This window comes from Staurois parvus, unplaced genomic scaffold (genome assembly GCF_062004578.1).
Source record: "Staurois parvus isolate SC_StPar_1 unplaced genomic scaffold, SC_StPar_1.0 ptg000133l, whole genome shotgun sequence".
Classification (NCBI taxonomy): domain Eukaryota; kingdom Metazoa; phylum Chordata; class Amphibia; order Anura; family Ranidae; genus Staurois; species Staurois parvus.
This window is the reverse complement of record NW_028317929.1, coordinates 6,877,248-6,895,527: the sequence shown is the minus strand read 5'-3', so window position 1 is coordinate 6,895,527 and position 18,280 is coordinate 6,877,248. Positions and strand designations below refer to the sequence as shown.

At 41.2% G+C, this 18,280-nt stretch overlaps 1 protein-coding gene across 5 annotated transcripts in view; it reads right to left on the bottom strand.

Moving 5' to 3' along the window:
• Nucleotides 1-18,280, bottom strand: part of PPP2R2B (protein phosphatase 2 regulatory subunit Bbeta) — a 496,093-nt gene that overhangs the window by 56,948 nt on the left and 420,865 nt on the right. For all 5 annotated transcript variants that reach the window (XM_089673007.1, XM_089673008.1, XM_089673009.1 and 2 more), the window contains one exon: nucleotides 11,322-11,434. In XM_089673007.1, the coding sequence (XP_089529133.1) occupies nucleotides 11,322-11,434 (113 nt within the window). The remainder of the gene's footprint in view (nucleotides 1-11,321; nucleotides 11,435-18,280) is intronic.

The window sequence follows — 18,280 nt, the reverse complement described above, 5'->3', positions numbered from 1 at the left end:
ATGGGAAAAAAGAAATGTAAAAAAACTGTACAAAAAAGCATAAAGCAGGTAAAATTCTGGGCAAATTGTTGATGCTATAAACATCATGTATAACAGCTGCCCTTCATAGAAACCAGATAAATACTAGCAGTCATTTGTCTTGTACACAATAGGAATTAAAAACCAATACCAAACTCAAAGCACTGGCCTGAATCGCCATTAGTTGTCTGAATGTTCAGAAGCACCAGTAACCTTGCATGTCTCCTTTATAAGCAAACCTGAACATCAAGGGCCCATTCACATCACAATGCAGGGCACCTCACTGTATGTTTCTGTGTATTAAGGAACTTTGTGTTAGACAGCCCCTTCATTTTAAAAAAGTTGGAAATGCACCTCAACACATGAAAAAAATAGGTCCTGAAATACACAGAACGTTACAATGAATGGCAACCCACAAGTACAGTACATTGCTGTGAACTAATGTAACTAGCATTATGGCATGCATTAAAATGCACACCGTGCTGTGGAGTGCTAAGTTACAGGTTTAGTTGGAAATAAAAATTGTCCTATATGAACCTAACGTATTGCAGAATTAAAAAAAAACAAAAAACAAAATGGCAGAAGCTAGTGCTGCTGCCATCTGTATAAAAGATTTGGTCTAAGTTAGCTTTATTTTTAGTTCCCCTTCCTTATCCTGTATTGGACGCATTTATTTTGTTACACCACATCATTCAGAGTAGAGCAGGTAATCCGACACACACACAAATTCGCTTACTCTAGACTTCCTTTGTCGTTGTCCAAGTTTACAGCTATCGGGGGATAGCTCTAAAACCACACAGTTCTGGAAATGTATCCAAAGCCTAAACCTTTTATTTTCCATTTTGTATAGAGTATAGAATGGAAGAAAACACATATATCCCATTAACGCCTCACTCCAAGATGAATTCAATTTCTTCATTATTTACATTTTCGTTGCTGCTGAAATTGAAGTTTTCGCTATACTTCCAGCACTCAAACTTGCAGCTCTCATACACAAAAGCTGTCCTCTTGTCTGCACGCTTTTTCTCTCATCCAGTCATAGAAGGCTTTGTAGTCTAATAACCCATCTACAAAATACAAAGAGGCAGCACAGTGGGTGACTAAGTGGTTAGCATTTCCACAGCACAAGGTGAGTCTGTTTGTTTCCCAACCATGACACTCCCTGCATGTTCTCCATGTGCTTGCGTGGGTTTCCTCTAGGTACTCTGGTTTCCTCCCATACTCCAAAAGACATGTTGGTAGGTTAATGGTCTCCTATCTAAATTGGCCCTAGTATGCAGGTACGAATACAAGTTAGGAACCTTAGATTGTAAGCTCCTTGATGGCAGGGATTGATGTGAATGTAAAATATATATGTAAATAAGTAGGCAGAGGAGAGGAGGGTGGGCAATGAAGCTGCTGTTTAGAATAGCTACAATTCTACAAATGCAGAAACGGCAGTGATCAAGGTTATGGCATAAACCTCCTAAGATACAACTATTTGGTACCCATGAGATCTACTAAAACATTTTTAGGACTTCGTTCTTCTTTAAGGGCCTCCATATAATTACATTCTTTTCAATTAATAAACCTACCCCAATGGACACCAGAAAAACAGAGGACAAATCTAACTAGTGGAGAGTACAACAACCTGACGGGTTCTAAACCTACCCGTTACATTTCAAGGCATAAGGGTAACTTTCTGCAAAAATAAACAAGCAATGCCAACATTGGTAGATCTGTTAATTATAGTTTGATTAGTCGTTCTACATTACCTAGATTGTAAGCTCCAAGGAGCAGGGCCCTCGAACCCCTCGTGTATCGCATTGTATTGTTATTGTACTGTCTCATGTATTGTCTCCTATTGTAATGTACAGCGCTGAGCGAACTGTTGGCGCTATATAAATACTGTATAATAATAATACCTGCATATCCTATTTACAATTAATCGCAACGAATACAAATCAAAAACATTTTTTTTCTCTTTTTTTTTGACAACAAAGACCACGATCAAAGGTATTAGACTCTTTTCTTTTATTTGTATCCAAAAAAATAGTTTCCTGAAAACAACATCAATTTAAATGCAATGTCTGTCGAGAAGCTCCAGTGAGGGATTCCAGGACTCGGCATGTCTGAACCGAGCACTGTGTGTGTGTGACTTAGCAGGAGCTCTCAGTAAGCCGTCACCCTGGGGAATAAAGGCAGAACAAGGAAGATGAGCTTCATCACACTTGGCTCATTCCAGCAGCTCAGGCTCAGCAGTCACATCTGCTACATGGAACAGCTCCAAGATGATATCCATCCCTTTACTGAATTTGAATGCAGGCAAAACAACTTGCTGCCTTTTTCTGTGACCTCCCCCTGGCCTTTGGAGTCTTTTTATATATACAGCAGAAGAGTGTCAGGCAGGTCTGCCACACTTTGAATATAAGAGTTATGACAGCGGGAAGAAAAACAGCCACTAAGCTGTCATGAGGCTGCAGTTCCTCTAGACCTATGTGCCTCTGGCTGAGCTATCTATAGATTCTAGTAGCAGGTAGTGCTGCAGATTTTATTTCCTTTTTTTTTTTTAAAGGATAGAATTAAATTCATGGATGCATTCATTAAAATAGTGAGCAACTATACTGGATAAGACCATGACAAATGTGAAATTATGCAGAATAGGATCAAGGAATTATTAAAGCTAACACAGGAGATTGCAATAGCCAGACATTGGTTACAATAGTGGATGTCTGTACTACAACCAATTATTCACAGATTTAAAGCTCAGGGTCTAAGGAGTTTGTGGAGGCATGCTTTACTATGGGATCATATAACCAAAAACATACACCGATCAGCCAGAACTTTATGACCACTGACAGGTTAACTGAATAACACTGATTATCTCGTTACAATCGCATCTGAAAGTCAGCGGGATATATTAAGCAGCAAGTAAACATGTTGTCCCTGAAGTTGATGTGTTGAAGGCAGAAAAAATGGGGATTGCAGTTTGTTGTGTATGGGGCTGCATAGCCACAGACAAGTCAGGGTGACCATGCGGACTCATGTCTATGGCCAAAAGTGCCTACAATGGGCATGTGAGCATTAGAACTGGGCCAAGGAGCAATGGTGTGCTGGTCTAATGAATCACGTTTTCTTTTATATGAAGTGGATGGACAGGTGCATGCAAGTCGCTTATTTGGTGAAGAGATTGCACCAGGATACAGTATGGTAGAAGGCAAGCCAGCGGAGGCAGTCTGATGCTTTGGGCAATGTTGTGCTGGGAAACATTGGGTTCTGCTATTCATGTGGATTTTACTTTACCACCTACCTAACATTGTTGCTGACCATTACAATCCTGATGGCAGTGTCCTCTTTCAGCAAGATAATGTGCCCAGACACACTGCAAAAATGGTTCAAGAATGGTTTCATACTTGGCCTCCAAATTTTCCAGATTTCAATCCATTTGAGCATCTGTAGAATGTGATGAAAATACAAGTCTAATCCATGTAGCACCCACCTCTCAACTCACAGGACCTCTCAACTCACCATGCCACGATGAGTCAGGGCTATTTTGGCAGGAAAAGGGGGACCTACTCAATATTAGATGGGTGGTCATAAAGGTATGGCTGATCAGTGTACACAGAGGAGCTTCTGCTTTATTACCCTCAACTCCAAGCTCCCTCTCCTCAAGGTTGAAGAGATCTGGACAGGCCTCCAGGCTTTTGCCTTTGATGAAATCAAGAAAACCATATTTTTAGAAGCCATCTCTTACAAGACCCAGCTAGAAGAGTATCCACAAATACAAAAAGATGTTTGTACTTACAGAAAGGAAATTTTGGGGAATCTATAGCAGAATCTTGTGCAGAAACTGATCTTGGTGGTATAAACCAATCTTCTGAGTTGGATTCTCTGACTGATCACACTTTGCTTAGGGCGGGGAATAGCTATCAGTAGATCATGGTCTGGGCTTGCCGACCTGCCATCCCAGAGCAGCCTCTCTCAACTTGGGGGGGGTCACCAGAGGTCTTCAGGGGTGCCGAGGGGAGAATGGCTGTCACTTGAGCCCAAGCTCCTGATCCCCAGCCGCACTGTACGTTGGCAGTGGGAGCTGTCAGAACGCTAAGCAAAGTGAAAGCAAAGGGAAGGAGAGTGTCTTCTGTGCTCTCTGCCTCCGCCTAGAGTGCAGTGCCTTGCTGTATGATGGAAGCTATAAAGGTATTTATTGTAACTTTCTATAAGGCTCTATACACGTGTCAGTGTGCACGTGTGCGTAGGTGTCTGTGCGCGTAGGTGTCTGTGTCTAGGGGTGTGTGTGTGTGTATTATATATATATATATATATATATATATATATATATATATATATATATATATATATATATATATATATATATATACACACATACACATACACACGCTTCTGGCACCTGTGAACAGGTAGTCCAGCCCAGGATGATTGGACTACATTCCACAGTTCTTCTCTATTTCTTGGTTTTGCCTCAGAAACTGCATTTTTGATGTCACCCCACAAGTTTTCTATTGGATTAAGATCCGGGGATTGGGCTGGCCACTCCACAACGTCAATCTTGTTGGTCTGGAACCAAGATGTTGCACGTTTACTGGTGTGTTTGGGGTCGTTGTCTTGTTGGAACACCCATTTCAAGGGCATTTCCTCTTCAGCATAAGGCAGCATGACCTCTTCAAGTATTCTGATGTATTCAAACTGATCCATGAACCCTGGTATACGATAAATAGGCCCAACACCGTAGTATGAAAAACATCCCCATATCATGATGCTTGCGCAACCATGCTTCACTGTCTTCACAGTGTACTGTGGCTTGAATTCAGTGTTTGGGGGTCGTCTGACAAACTGTCAGTAAGAACAATCTTACTTTCATCAGTCCACAAAATGTTGCGCCATTTCTCTTTAGGCCAGTCAATGTGCTCTTTGGCAAATTGTAACCTCTTTAGCACGTCTTTTTTTCAACAGTGGGACCTTGTTTGATCTTCCTGGAGCTGATTGTTGGCTGAGTCCTTGCCAATTTGTCTATTCTTCTATCCATTTGAATGGTAGTTTTTCGCTTTCTTCCATGTCTTTCAGGTTTTGGTTACCATTTTAAAGCATTTGCGATCATTTTAGCTGAGCAGCCTATCATTTTCAGCACTTCTTTATATGTTTTCCCCTCTCCAATCAACTTTTTAATCAAAGTACGCTGTTCTTCTGAACAATGTCTGGAAAGACCCAGTTTCCTCAGAATTTCAGAGAGAAATGCACTGTAACCAGCATGTACAACATTTGCTGCCTTCCTTCCTTAAATAAGGGCAATAATTGCCACCTGTTTTTCAAAGAATGAATGACCTCAATAATAGAACTCCACACTGCTATTATTTTGAACATGCCCCTTTCAATTAGTGATTGAATTACACAGAATCAGCAGCATGCATGTCATGACTGTTGGGTCTGTTGGATTTCTATTACTCTACTACACCTGCTAGTAAATTATTTGCCATGTAGAAATACCATTTGTAATCTTGACCCAATATTCCTGTCCTTTCAGAACTACATTTTTAGGACTTGTTTATAATAGCAGCAAGGACTGCTGCTCCTCTGAAAAGCAGCATTACCACACCACAACTGGGTGTGGGGTGGTTATAGTTCAACTCCCATTCACCTGGAGATATACTTCCAGCTGCGGCAACAGCATGTGTATACCCCCAGCTGCTGTTTCTGCAGCTAGAGGGGAGCAGTTGGGGGTGGTAAAAGCCGCTCAATTGTATGGTTTTACCACCCTGCAACCTCACAGGTGAACAGGCCCTTGGTTCACATCTGTGTGGCTTTGTGTAGGGCAGCCCATTCATTTCAATGTGCTGCCTTACCCGCAGAAATGCAAGGAAAGTTGTCCCTGACCCTTGTTCTAAAATAGCACCACACCAAACACACCTCACATTTGCCAACGTATGGGGGTACCCCTAAAAAGCAGAGTATTTGTCTATGTGTCAGGAATGAGCGTGATTTTGCGTGCGTTCTGCGAAACACAGTAACATGAACAAAGCCTTGGACAGAGGTGCCTCGTGACTGAAAATAATTTTCAAAGGCGCCCCGACTGGAAAAAAAGTTGAGAAACACTGTCCCAGAGCATCAGAGTGCAATGCAGAGGGACTACTTGTAAAGTTGGAGCTGTTGCAGGTAACAAAAGCTGCATAAGCTGATGCCTCTTCTGTGGTGCTGGCTCCCTTCCTATGCAAAGTGATACTAACAGCAGTGCAGTGTACCTGCAGCTTACATGTGGGTTTGCTGCGCTTAGCCATAGACTTTTTTATATCCTGTGTGTTTGGTGGACTTTCTGAAAGTGCACGGAAACTCCTGAATGCAGGCATTTTGGTTGCTTTCAGAAAATGCACCACACCTGCAGGATATAATAGAAGTCTATGTCAAAGTGCAGCTAGCCTAGGAAAGTCGCAGGTGCACTGTGGCGCAGGTAAACCACAGCGCACCAGTGTGAAAACAGCCTTATATGGGGCTCAGAACAGTAAGGGTTCATTTACATTTGCAGTTTCAGGGATGGCAAAACCCCATAGTTAAGAAGTGTTTTTACCGGCCCCCTTCCCAACCACACCCCCTTCAGCTGCAGCGGCCAGGGGTGAACACACATCGCAGCAGGAATTATACACCCCGTCATGGTTGGTGGGTGTAGTACCTGCCAAGCATAACCCTTTCAAGTGAATGAGGCTACTCTGCAAGTGCCCTGCAACCTTGTGCAGTACAGCAAACAAGTGGTCAAAGCAGACAGTGTTGCGTTGCTTACTCACCACCTGCTTTAATCCCTTGGACCCTGCTGAAGCATGCAGTTGTGGGGCGCTTGCAGAGTGGCCCCATTTACTTGGATGGGTCGTGACTGGCAAGCAGTAGCAACCAACAAAAGCAAAATGGGGTTTAATGTTAGCATGTGTACACATTTGGCTGCTGCCGCAGCAGCTAAAGGTGGAAGGGATTGGGGCAGGAAAACCACAACTCAACCGCTTGGTTTTACCACCTCCCCAACTTTACGAGCTCTAAGGGTGCTGCTGCCAAAGGCAACTAAGGGCTCATTCACAAATGCAGCAGACACTGTTGCTCCTCCGAAAAGCGATCCAAGGGACATGTGATGAGGAAGTGATATGTTGCCTCCTCACCACTTGATTTAAACCCATTATTGCAGTGCAATGCATGCAATTGTGACATGGTAGTATGGCAATTAGAGGTTTAAATCAGGTGTGAGGAGGTGACACTGTGCCTGGTGATCTTTGACTTCAACCATGTTGTTCAGGTAGATCACTTCTTGAAGGATGCCTACCCCTGGCTTAGGGTATCTTTACCTAACAATTTTAGCCAAACCTTTGACCAGAAAGCATTAACCAAACACCATATTTCCTAACATGCCTGAAAACAAAAGAAAAAAAACTAGAAGATGCCTTATGTTATTCAGCCATCAGGGACGGCTAATTAAAACCAATAAGTGGTCTCCTGCCTTTATAATCTCTCTTCTTAAAGGCAAGTCCTCTAGTACTAAAGAAAAACTGTTTTTAGACCATTCTGTATAGAGTTTCCCATGGTAACATATACTGTATATATTTGTCCAAATGTATTTATCAAATGTAAGTACATTTACTTGCATATATTGCAGTATAGCTCGACAGTGCTGGGTCCCATAGCATGCATATGGTCTGCTTTATGGCTATAGTTGTATTCTGCATCATACGCATGTGTCTCCCTGGTAGCAGTACATTTAAAATCTACTGAAACCCCTCAACTGGTGGCAGGGCATGAAAATCCACTGAAATCCCCACTATTCAGGGCCTTAGCTGCTCTCAGGCTCATAACCAAACGGTTAAGTGCTTGTATAATGCTCACAGATATGTTGAGACTGGGTCCACTTCAAGCCATGGCCCTAGATCTACTGAAAGCTCAACTGGATCTGCAGACCCACTTTAAGACAAAGTGGTAGGAAATCCAAAATTTTAGTTGTCAAGGGAAAACTTCCCATTGGAGACACCTGTTCTGGTTACAACTATGAGGGATTTTGTGTTGCAGCAAACGGGAGGAAATCTCTCATACCCATCTCCAAAAATGTTAAGGGAAATCTCTTCAACAGAACACAGAAAAAAAATTAGGTGTTTTAATCATTCCTGTGATATCCAAATCAGGTTACATTAGAGCACTTAGTACACACTGTTTTCACTTTGCATCACCTATAACCCTAGGTTCACACCTAAGCGTTTTCTGCAGCGTTTTGCAGAAATGCACTACAGTCTATTTAACATGAATTCCTATGGGACACGTACACCCGGTGTGTTTCTTTTTTGGAAAGGGTAATTTTTGGTTCTATAGACTCCAATGGAAACGCAGCAGAAAAGCATGTAGTGTGTTATTGATGAGTTTTAAACCTGCCTAGAACAAAACTTTTTTTGGCAAAAACGCATCACAAACGGGTCAAACCTAGGTGCAAAAACGCAATGCAGAAATGGGTCAAATGCAAACTGCGTAAGTGTGAACCTAGCCTTAAATAAACACTCTTCAATACAAGACCTTTTTTTAGTGGACCTAAAAGCACAACAACATTTTGAACATTAGAGAATGTGCAGTCTTGCAATTCAGCCGGCAACTTTAACACAGTGAATATCCATGGTAGGTATTATATGTAGTGAGACTGCTGTACAAATATTATTTCCTTCACACCACAGTATGGTTGAATCCTTATTGATTGCAGGACTCATACAAGGCTAAAACATCAATACAGATGACCAAACTGCTGGAAGGCCAACATATTAGTCCCATGGAATTTGTTCCATGACATCGTGTCTTGCATGCAGTCTAACCCCTATATTTACAAAGGCTTGAAATCACAAATTTTTGGTTAAACTGCAACCCTGATGCAAAACATTCAGTATATACAAATGACTGGAAAGTTCAGTCTAGAACACATTTGCTATGCAAACTTCTTAGCATTCACACAACTGTTGAGAAAAATCCCTATAATGTGTCTATTCTTATTTACTATAATTGTCTGCTCCATCTAGTAGCCAATATGCAGTATTATTTGGGTTGAGGTATTTAATGTGGCAGTAAAGGCAAATCCTAATTCTAAACCTACTCTCAAGCCCCATTCTAAGCCTCATCTGTCTAGCCCTGCAAAGAAAAATATCGCTGTACTTAACTGTTCTGTAACCACTCTGGTCTCCAGTGGCAGGAGACAGCCTACAATGGCTGGAAATGCCTGGAAAGTGACATCACCCACAGAGTTACTATGGGGCTTCTGTTGTTGGCTGCCTCTCCTACACACTAAGGTGTCCTTTTATCATGCAGTGGTAAATGACCGCTGCTCAGTTCTCCGGCATTCTTAGAGGAGAGAGTTCTCTGAATGCCATTATATTAAGCGGTGTAGATCACTTCTCCGAATGAAGGGAGAAGCAATCTACAAACGCTTTGAACAGCTGGTTTACTACAATCTCACAAGATTACAGTAAGAGATCAGTCAAACACTGTTTACTAAACAGCGATAAATTATTGCTGCTTCGTTTGTGGTTCCTCCGATTCTCCAGCTCTGGGATGGAGAATCTGGAGGGAGAACACAGATCGCCAGTGAAGGGCTGACATCACTCCTTCATATACTGGCCATCTGTGTGCTGAGATGATCAGCGGAGAACATGTTCTCCGCTGATCATCCCTGTTTCCTAAACCACTAATGATCGGAGATCAGAAATGGTCCTCAGACAGCTGAGTGTGGGACAAGACAGGAGCAGCTGCTGGACAGGCAAGTATAGTGACTTTTTCTTTACAGGGCTAGAGAGATTAGGCTTAGAATGTGGCTGAGAGTAGCTTTAGATTTACTTCCACTTTAAGGAACTTACTGCATCATGGCCAGGTCTGTGGATAAGGGGGTACCACCAGTCCTCCTGTACGGGGCCCAGGCAGCTGGGTGAATCAGATGTAGGCAGGGAGGGGGATCAGGAAGGCGGGGGGCAATCACTGGGCCGCATGGCAATTACTGGAACTGATCCCTAGTATGGCTCTCCTTGCAGCAGCTGAAAGCTGGCTTCTTCTCCTCTCCCTGGCATTAAGCTGCTGCAGAGAGAGCCCTACAGGGGGATCGATTCCAGTAACTACCACCACCACCACCCCCCCACACACATCACCCTCTCTGTTCACCATACATCTCCCCCTGCGGCCCAGGTCCACCTGTGTCCCCCACTCCCAGAATGCTGTCCACTTCTCTTCTTTCCTTCCCATCAACATCTGCAAGCACAGGATAGGATCCTTCAGGATGGAGAGTGGGGAAAGACTGTGGTAAATATGTCACATTTACCAGCCCCCCTTCCTTTTCTGAATGAACACATCGGTACCAATCCCTCACTGTGTTCATTCATAACTGAAGCATAGTAAGCTGTTTTTTGGGGGAAGGGGGCCTATCAGGTTGGCTGTATGGGGCCCGAGGTTTCTAACAGCAGCCCTGATCATGGCCACTAGACGAAGCAGACTATCATAAAAAAATAAACATTTTAAATAGATTATTGGCTATTTAAATTCTGAGACCTTCACACTGTGAATTCTTTTTTTTTTTTTAAGAAAAAATAGACCTCAAAGTGTTTTGAAAGCAATATTTGTGTTATCATTCTATGCCCACTGTGACTTTCATGATATTAACTCTCCAGATCCACTGACCATAGTCCATCATCTGTTTGCAGAAAAGTCATTCTTCTCAAGGCCAGAAATTTCTGCAGTTCTGCTAAGCTACTGAAAGTTTGAACTAGATGTCTGGAAATGGTAGTCATTTCTCTTTGATGTAAATCAAGTTGTAATTTACACCTAAAGCAGTTCCACACTGGGGAAACTGTACACTATTGATCAGTGCCATGCTGTGTGACTTTATCAGGAAACAGGCACCCCTCTGGTGCTGGCAGATCCATGGTACCCAGGGAGAGCTGCTACATTTCAGCCACAACTACAACAAATGGAATTGCTCCTGGTGTCAAAGGGAAGGAAATAAGTCATTCTCTACTATATTTGAGTCAGCGGATTTATTATATTTTCAGCATAGGTTCTAACTGCAGAATAAAAGCAAACTTTTTAACCTCATAGTGCCCTATAGCTCAAAAGAATGTTGTAAAATGAAAAGAACGGCAAAGCATTTCAAACATTCAATGAACAGTCCCAACTGGGACCAAATTGTTCCTGGCAAATAATTCCTTTTGATTCAAGTATATATAAGCCTGGAGCCTTTATCACTCATTTTAAAACCAGATGGAAATGCATTATTAACAAACACATTCTGAAATAACGTATTAATGTGAGAGCAGCGTTCTTACTCTAAGCGTAGTTATTGTGCATGGGTCACGCAGCCTTCCTTCTTCATCTTTCAAGTTATAGCCCTCTGGTCTCTTGTCACGCTCGCTGACTTTCCATAGTTTTACAGTTTTGTCTGGAAGTTAAAAAAAAAATAAATGATATACAGAAATGTTAAGTATTTTAAACTCGAACTACTTGAGCTCATTTGATAACTGCAATGGTGTGCAACAACCAAGAGCAACTAACCCCAAACCTGCCATCGTCAATATGGCTGGATGAGCTACGGACTTCTGATGGGTTGCAGTTAGTCTTTGCCAACTACTGCTTCCTGTATTATGTAACAAAATACCAAGTGTTAGCATGCCTCATCCACGTATAACAACAATAATAATTTTTTCCATAGGGAAAATCCAATAGAACTGTCCCTAGACACAAGCTTTAAGAGAAATAAACTAACTTTATCAACATTGCATTATTTTATGTAACTTTTGGTAACAAATGAGCAATTAATGTCTCTTATGTAGAAATATTGAATAAAACTTTTTTTTTTAAAAAAATCAACAAACCTCAAAAATCCCATTCAATTTCAAAATGTATTAACATTTTTTTCCTAAAGTCACAAAAATTGATTTCTATCCAACCTCATAGGATGTTCCATAGCGAAAGTACATTTAGCCCCCTATTTTTTCAGACTAATACTAGGTACACACGAGAAGTTTTTTTCCGTTCAATCCAACAAGCTGAACAAGAAAAAACCTGTGAAGTCACTGTACTAACAAAGCTATGTTCATGCAGCGGATCTTCCCAGCTGAGCTATTGTGTTCTGACAGGGAGACTGCATCCCAGCGAGGACTCACTGATCAACACTGGCAGCCAGCATGAATCGGATGCTGGCTTAGACCGGCTTCTGTCGGACAGGCTGCTGTACACACTGACCAAATGTCAGCCAATTCCTGTTGGATCAGCCGATACTCAGCCTGTGTGAACCAGCCTTAACACAAATTATAAACATGAATGTCATGTTATTTATCATAAAATAGCACTTTGGGGACATGTACACCTTTATTATAACAGGTACCATTACAACTATGTATTTTACAAAGTATATTTGCCTATATCTTGTCGCTGTGTCCTGCTGGTGCCAAGGGTGCCTGTATCTGGTCTGTTGCCAATAGGAGGTTTCATGGTGACAACCACGAAACCTCCAATTGGCAATGGACCAGATACAGGCACCCTTGGCACCAGCGGGACACAGTGACAAGGTAGGAGAGAGATCATGGAGGGGAATACGGGCAGAACTTGTATAGCCAGAGGGTGTCAGCTACGATATATATTTTTTATGCGTGCAATATTGGGTGCAATGGAGCACCTGAATCATGTGAGAGGCTCATTTATATTTTAATAAAACAAGTGTTTCTAAACGATAAAGCATTATTGGTCTTCCTATGTATTTCCTACATTTATGCTGAGAGGAGGAGAAGAAGGAGTTAGAAAAAGGAGCTGCATCAACAGTGAAGGAGAATCTTGGTAGAAGTCATACCATCACTATATGGTCAAAAATAGCTTGCATCCTTTAGGTGTACAAACTTAGTTGTGAAGTCAAAAATTTCAGGTGAGCGGTGGATAGCTACCTTTGCTTTGAGTTACTGTCAATGTTATACCAATGTTTTCGTCATTTATATGCCATTGATAGCCCCTTCGTGGGCACACCTTTTGCTCTGTGGGTGTTAGAGCACTGTTTTCTTTATGTTTTTATGTGCAATAGATGGCCTCTGTGTGGGCGTGTGTGGTTGCTCCTGTTTTTTTCAAATGTTTATAAACTAATAAAAATCATTGAAATACAAAAAAAAAAAAATTCCAGGTGAGAGCACAACTGGTGTTATTGATGGTGGAAGTGCACTATATATGAAAAAGATTTTTGATTGCATACGTTTTTTTGAGTTGAATGGACTATGCATTAGAGATGGACTGTATTGGTTAAAAGTAACTGTGCATATTGTTTGTTATATTGTTTCACTATCCAGTTCACATTGGGATTATTTTTATGTTACTATTTGAATTTGAGAAAAGCATGGCACTGTTATTGTATAATTTTGTTATTTAGCATATTTGTAGGAGTGTGTGTAGGTGTGGGCAGCTTTTCATTATCTAATTGATTTTTTAATTTTGAGGTAGGATATAACTGCTCGTGGGTTCATATTTATATCTTTGTAGAACAGAAAAGTGGAGAGAAGACTATTAAAATGAACATGGTTAGTACAATGTCTAACTGCATAACAACTCTGCCACTAAAGTTGGCTTTTAAGCCACACCTGTTTACTGTTTTTAGAGACCTTAACAAAATTTAAATGTCCACTGTTACTTCAGTTAGCCTTGGAAGAATAAATGCAAAAAATGTTACTGCTCCACATGTTAATGTTCCTTGGCACAACACAAAGCAGAACTAAACCCGTTGATTTAATATTCAAGGCATGCCAAGATAGATAACTGTCACAGTTACTCTGTTCTCAACTGAACTGTCAAGCCATGAAACGGTTGTGTTAACTGATCACATGTGCATATAGATCTAGCAATTTCAGATCAATCAGAGGCTAAGATGGCAGCTTCCCGAGTTGTAAATGATTGGGGGGGGTCAGTTCCACTTTAAGCCCTGGTTCACACTGTAAGCCGCATGTGATTCACACAGGAATCACACAACATTCCTGTACAAATCACATGCGATTCTGTGCAGTGCGATTTCAGCGCATTCATTTTCTATGTAAGTACCTTTTTTTTTTAGCTGCACTTGAATCAGATTGCATGGGTGTTTATATCCATGCGATCCAATTCAGGCATCGCACTGTATTTTGCGACCTGCTTTTGGGGTGGTGTTAACTTTTAATCGACACCCACAGCAAATCAAATAAACTCAGATTGCTATGCAGTGTGGTAAATGCACAGAAATTGCTACGTTTCCCGCATCGCATTAGCGTGAACCTGGACCAACAGTGATATGAATGATACATAATCTAGATATGTGATTACAGATGCCCACAAGAACCATTTTGGTGAGTTTAATTCAACTCAAAGTATACAAAAAAATCCTCTCATACCCAATGTTAAGTTTAGCAAACCTCATAACCAAAGTGCCAAGCTGTGTAGAGGAAAAATATTGGCCATTCATAGTGAAGGTATTAAAGTATAGTTTTCATTTTACTACAGATCTATAATGCGTATGACTCTACCTGGAGGTTTTACATTTTTTTTTAAAGGGTTAGTTCACCTTTACCAAAAAACTGCCCATGCAGAAAAGGGGTGTCAGTAGATCAGAACAAACTCTGTAGCTCTGACTAAAGTTGAATAATGCTCTTGCTATACGTGTAGGCCATTTACGTACCTCCTGAAGCCGGACTAGCATACTCCCATGATGTTGCTAGGTGAGGCCTACATGTTACTGCTCACCTCCACCATCACAGGAGTGAGTTCTGAAATGCTGAGCTCAGAGCTACTGTAGGGGAGAGAGCATGTGAGGAGGTTTGAACCAGAGAAAAAAATGTCCCTCCTGTGATGGCGGAGGTGAAAAGTAATGATTAGGGCTCACTTACCAACGTCTTGGAAGTATTCCAGTCAGGCTTCGTGAGGTATATACAATCGCCAACACCTATAGCAAGGGCTTTATTCAACTTTTGCACAGTTTGTTTTTCTCTACAGACGCCCCTTATCTGCAGATTTTCTTAACCTCCCTAGCAGTCTGATTATGTCCATATTTCTGTGCTCAAAGTGGTTCCTTTTTTTGCATGGAAATATGTATTTTTGTTATTGTAGGCCTGTAATTTTTAGGAATAACTCACTGATATCTGTCCAAACAAGAGTCTCGTAAACATCCCGGGTATGATAAAACTTGAAACACAAAATCATAAATTATAATTTAATAAATAATCATAAAAAATAATATAATAAAATTCAATAATATAATCAAACCAAAAATACTGAAATTTGAAATATAGCGCCAAGTTCGCACATCACTGAGCAAAGTCGCAAAATCGTTTTCAGTGTCTGATAACGAATTTCCCCACGAATCATTATCACTCAATTCTGCAAATAGTTCTGATTTACTATTACTGTTCTCTAGCTGATCTAAAACTGCTTTTGACCTAAAGGGACGCTTTTTGGATGCCATGGACGTTTCTCAGTTTCCAGGCAGAAAGAACAGTAAAAATGCAGGCAGGGCACAGGACAAAGCAGTAGGGACAAAATGTATGTGAAATGGTTTGATACAGTAATGTTATACTATGTGATTTTAGTGAATGTCACTTTTTGTCATTTTTTAATTTCCCGCCGTTCCGTCCCCCATACGTCCTGCCACTCACAGGGGATGGAACCCAGATGACAGACGCAGGAAGGACATCGCGGGAGAGCAGGACAAGGTAAGTGATCAAGGGATCCCGGAGCAGCGCCGCATAGTATTCCCGAGTGTAGCTCGGGGTTATCGCTTGTGGTACTGAAACTTTACCCCGAGCTACACTCGGGAATACCGCCAGGGAGGTTAAAGGTGAACTAGTTCTTTAAATGTTTTACTTTATATTCCCTACATGATTCTAAAATGAGGTGTTATATCTCAAGTCTGAATTTCTTAAACAACGCCTTGCTATTCCTCCAGATCATTAAAAAAAAAAAAAATTACATACAAAATTCTGTTTCTACACAACATCATAGTCAATCGTTGATTTGTCTCCTGCCCTGCTTGTCTGAACAAAGCCCCTTAAGGGAGCTCATACAAATGCAATAACACGGTACATTTAAAAAGAATAATTTTAACTTCCTGCCGATGCTGAAAATGTCACTCAGATCGTTGAGATAATATCTCTGTTAATCAAAAAACTATTTTAAAACTCAATTAACAGAACATTACACCATGTAATTAATCTGTATTCTCCCACAATGTGCCCCCCCCTCCGAACATATTTAAGGGGGCTGTGAATTGTATTAAAATGATCAATTGACTAGCTGCTAACTCACTTCTCAGAAATTCTAACCTTTTACTGCAAAGTAATTACACAGGAGCATATGGTTTGGAGATAGGTTTAATCCCTTCACTGAGGAAGAACTCCGTCTGCTAGTGTAGGACTCCAGGATAAAAGGCAAAACTGTGCCCCTATTAAAACAGGTCTGATAAAAATGTGCAGGAGTATATCTGGAGATCAACGTTTACTTTTTTTGCTTTGAGAATGTACTACATTTATATTTCCCCAACCGAGAAGCTGACTTTTAAAGCCAATCACTAAAATCTTATAAGTGCTTTCATATGGTAATGAAGTTTCAAAAGCAATTTTCAATCATGTTAAATCTGCAGCTTTCATTAACAGAATACCTTGTGATCCTGCCATAAAGGTCCTTGTTTAAAGGCTTCCTGCTATAGGGTGATAAAGCGTGGGGGTTGCTGCAACAGTAACTTGTTACCTGGAAAGGGGTGTAACATGTTAATCAGGGTGCACTTATCCTTTAAAATGGTAGGTATGGAACCAGAATAGAGATATGGTGTAGATAAATCCCTGGAAGAAGCGTTTTAACGATTATAAAATTGTAAATGTAAAATTACCTTCTAAATTCATAAGACATGATTAAGCTGTCCTGCTTTTTTTTCTTTCAAAGATTCAACTTGGGAGAAGGAATGTAGAAGTTTTAAGCCAGTAAAGCAATGCACCTGTGAGCAGCAGATTGCGGGTGCAGTGTCAGGCTCCTGCAGGCTGACTGCTAGTTCCTCCGATATGGAATGACTGGAAGATCAATGAACTACATAGAGAAGGGGTCTCCAAACTATGACCCTCCAGGTGTTGAGGAACTGAAAGTCCCATGATGCTTTGCAAGACTGACAGCCACAGGCAAGACTCCTAGAGGCATGATGGACCTTATAGTACTTCAACAGCTGGAGGGCCATAGTTTGGAGACCCCTGACCTAGAGCATTCATTAGCACCCTGGGAGTTCATTGAAAACTACAAGCCGTCCGCTGCAAAAGGCTGACGGTACGTGCAGTTCATTAAATCACAGAACTCTGAATGAATGATGTGAACATGTGGCAGGAGCCCAGTACGGCAGCACATTTTGAATTGTGACAGCAGGTGCAGGGAGAAATCCCTGGCCCGCTGTCAAAGAGTGGGTGGGGCGCAGCAGGCACATGCTGAACGCGTTACACCATAAATATGAGTGTAACATGCTCACAAAGGTGAGCATGATTTTTAAAGCGGACCTAAAGTCCACAATACTCACCTTCAGCCAAATAGTACCTCGCTGCCATCTCCTCCCTGGCTTCTTCTGGGAGTTGGGTCTTTTGGTACCTTGACTGGCTGGAGCAATATGCCATAATTCTTGCACATTTTTTCGGGGGGGGGGCATCAACATAAGCCTCTGATTACAAGTTTATTACACCCTTTTTTTTTTTTTTTCTTCAAAAAAAGTCTTCGTAGGTGATGGAATATGGTGGAATTCACTTAAAATGTTTGAATTTTGGCTTCATATTGCTCCTGATGTATTCTTTATTTTTTCTAAAGGAAAGTCACAATCACAAAACAGAGCCATTAATTTTATCACTAAATATTGAATGTCAAAGTTCCAAATGTAGAATAGGGTTCCTTTGAACATTCTTCACTCAGCCAGGCGGTTTCACATTCAACTATTTTAGTGACCAAGTTAAGGGAGGCTTCAGCTATGATCTTGTAACAATCATGGTCCATGCTTGTATATAGTAGCATCTTGTCCAATATATTGCCCACTAGGCGCAGCAATTCAAATTTAAGGGGAATATTTACATGGGTGGGGATCATGCAGTTCACTTTACCATGTGGTCATAGTCCTTAACTCCAACTTACTTGAGTGTTCATGTAGACAAAAGTTGTATTTAGTGGTGGGACAGGATGGTGTAATTTTGAGCATTGGTTGGCTGTCTACAAGGACAGCATTGTACCAAGTCTTTAGCATCCTGGAACTGATTTCTGGCGTTGG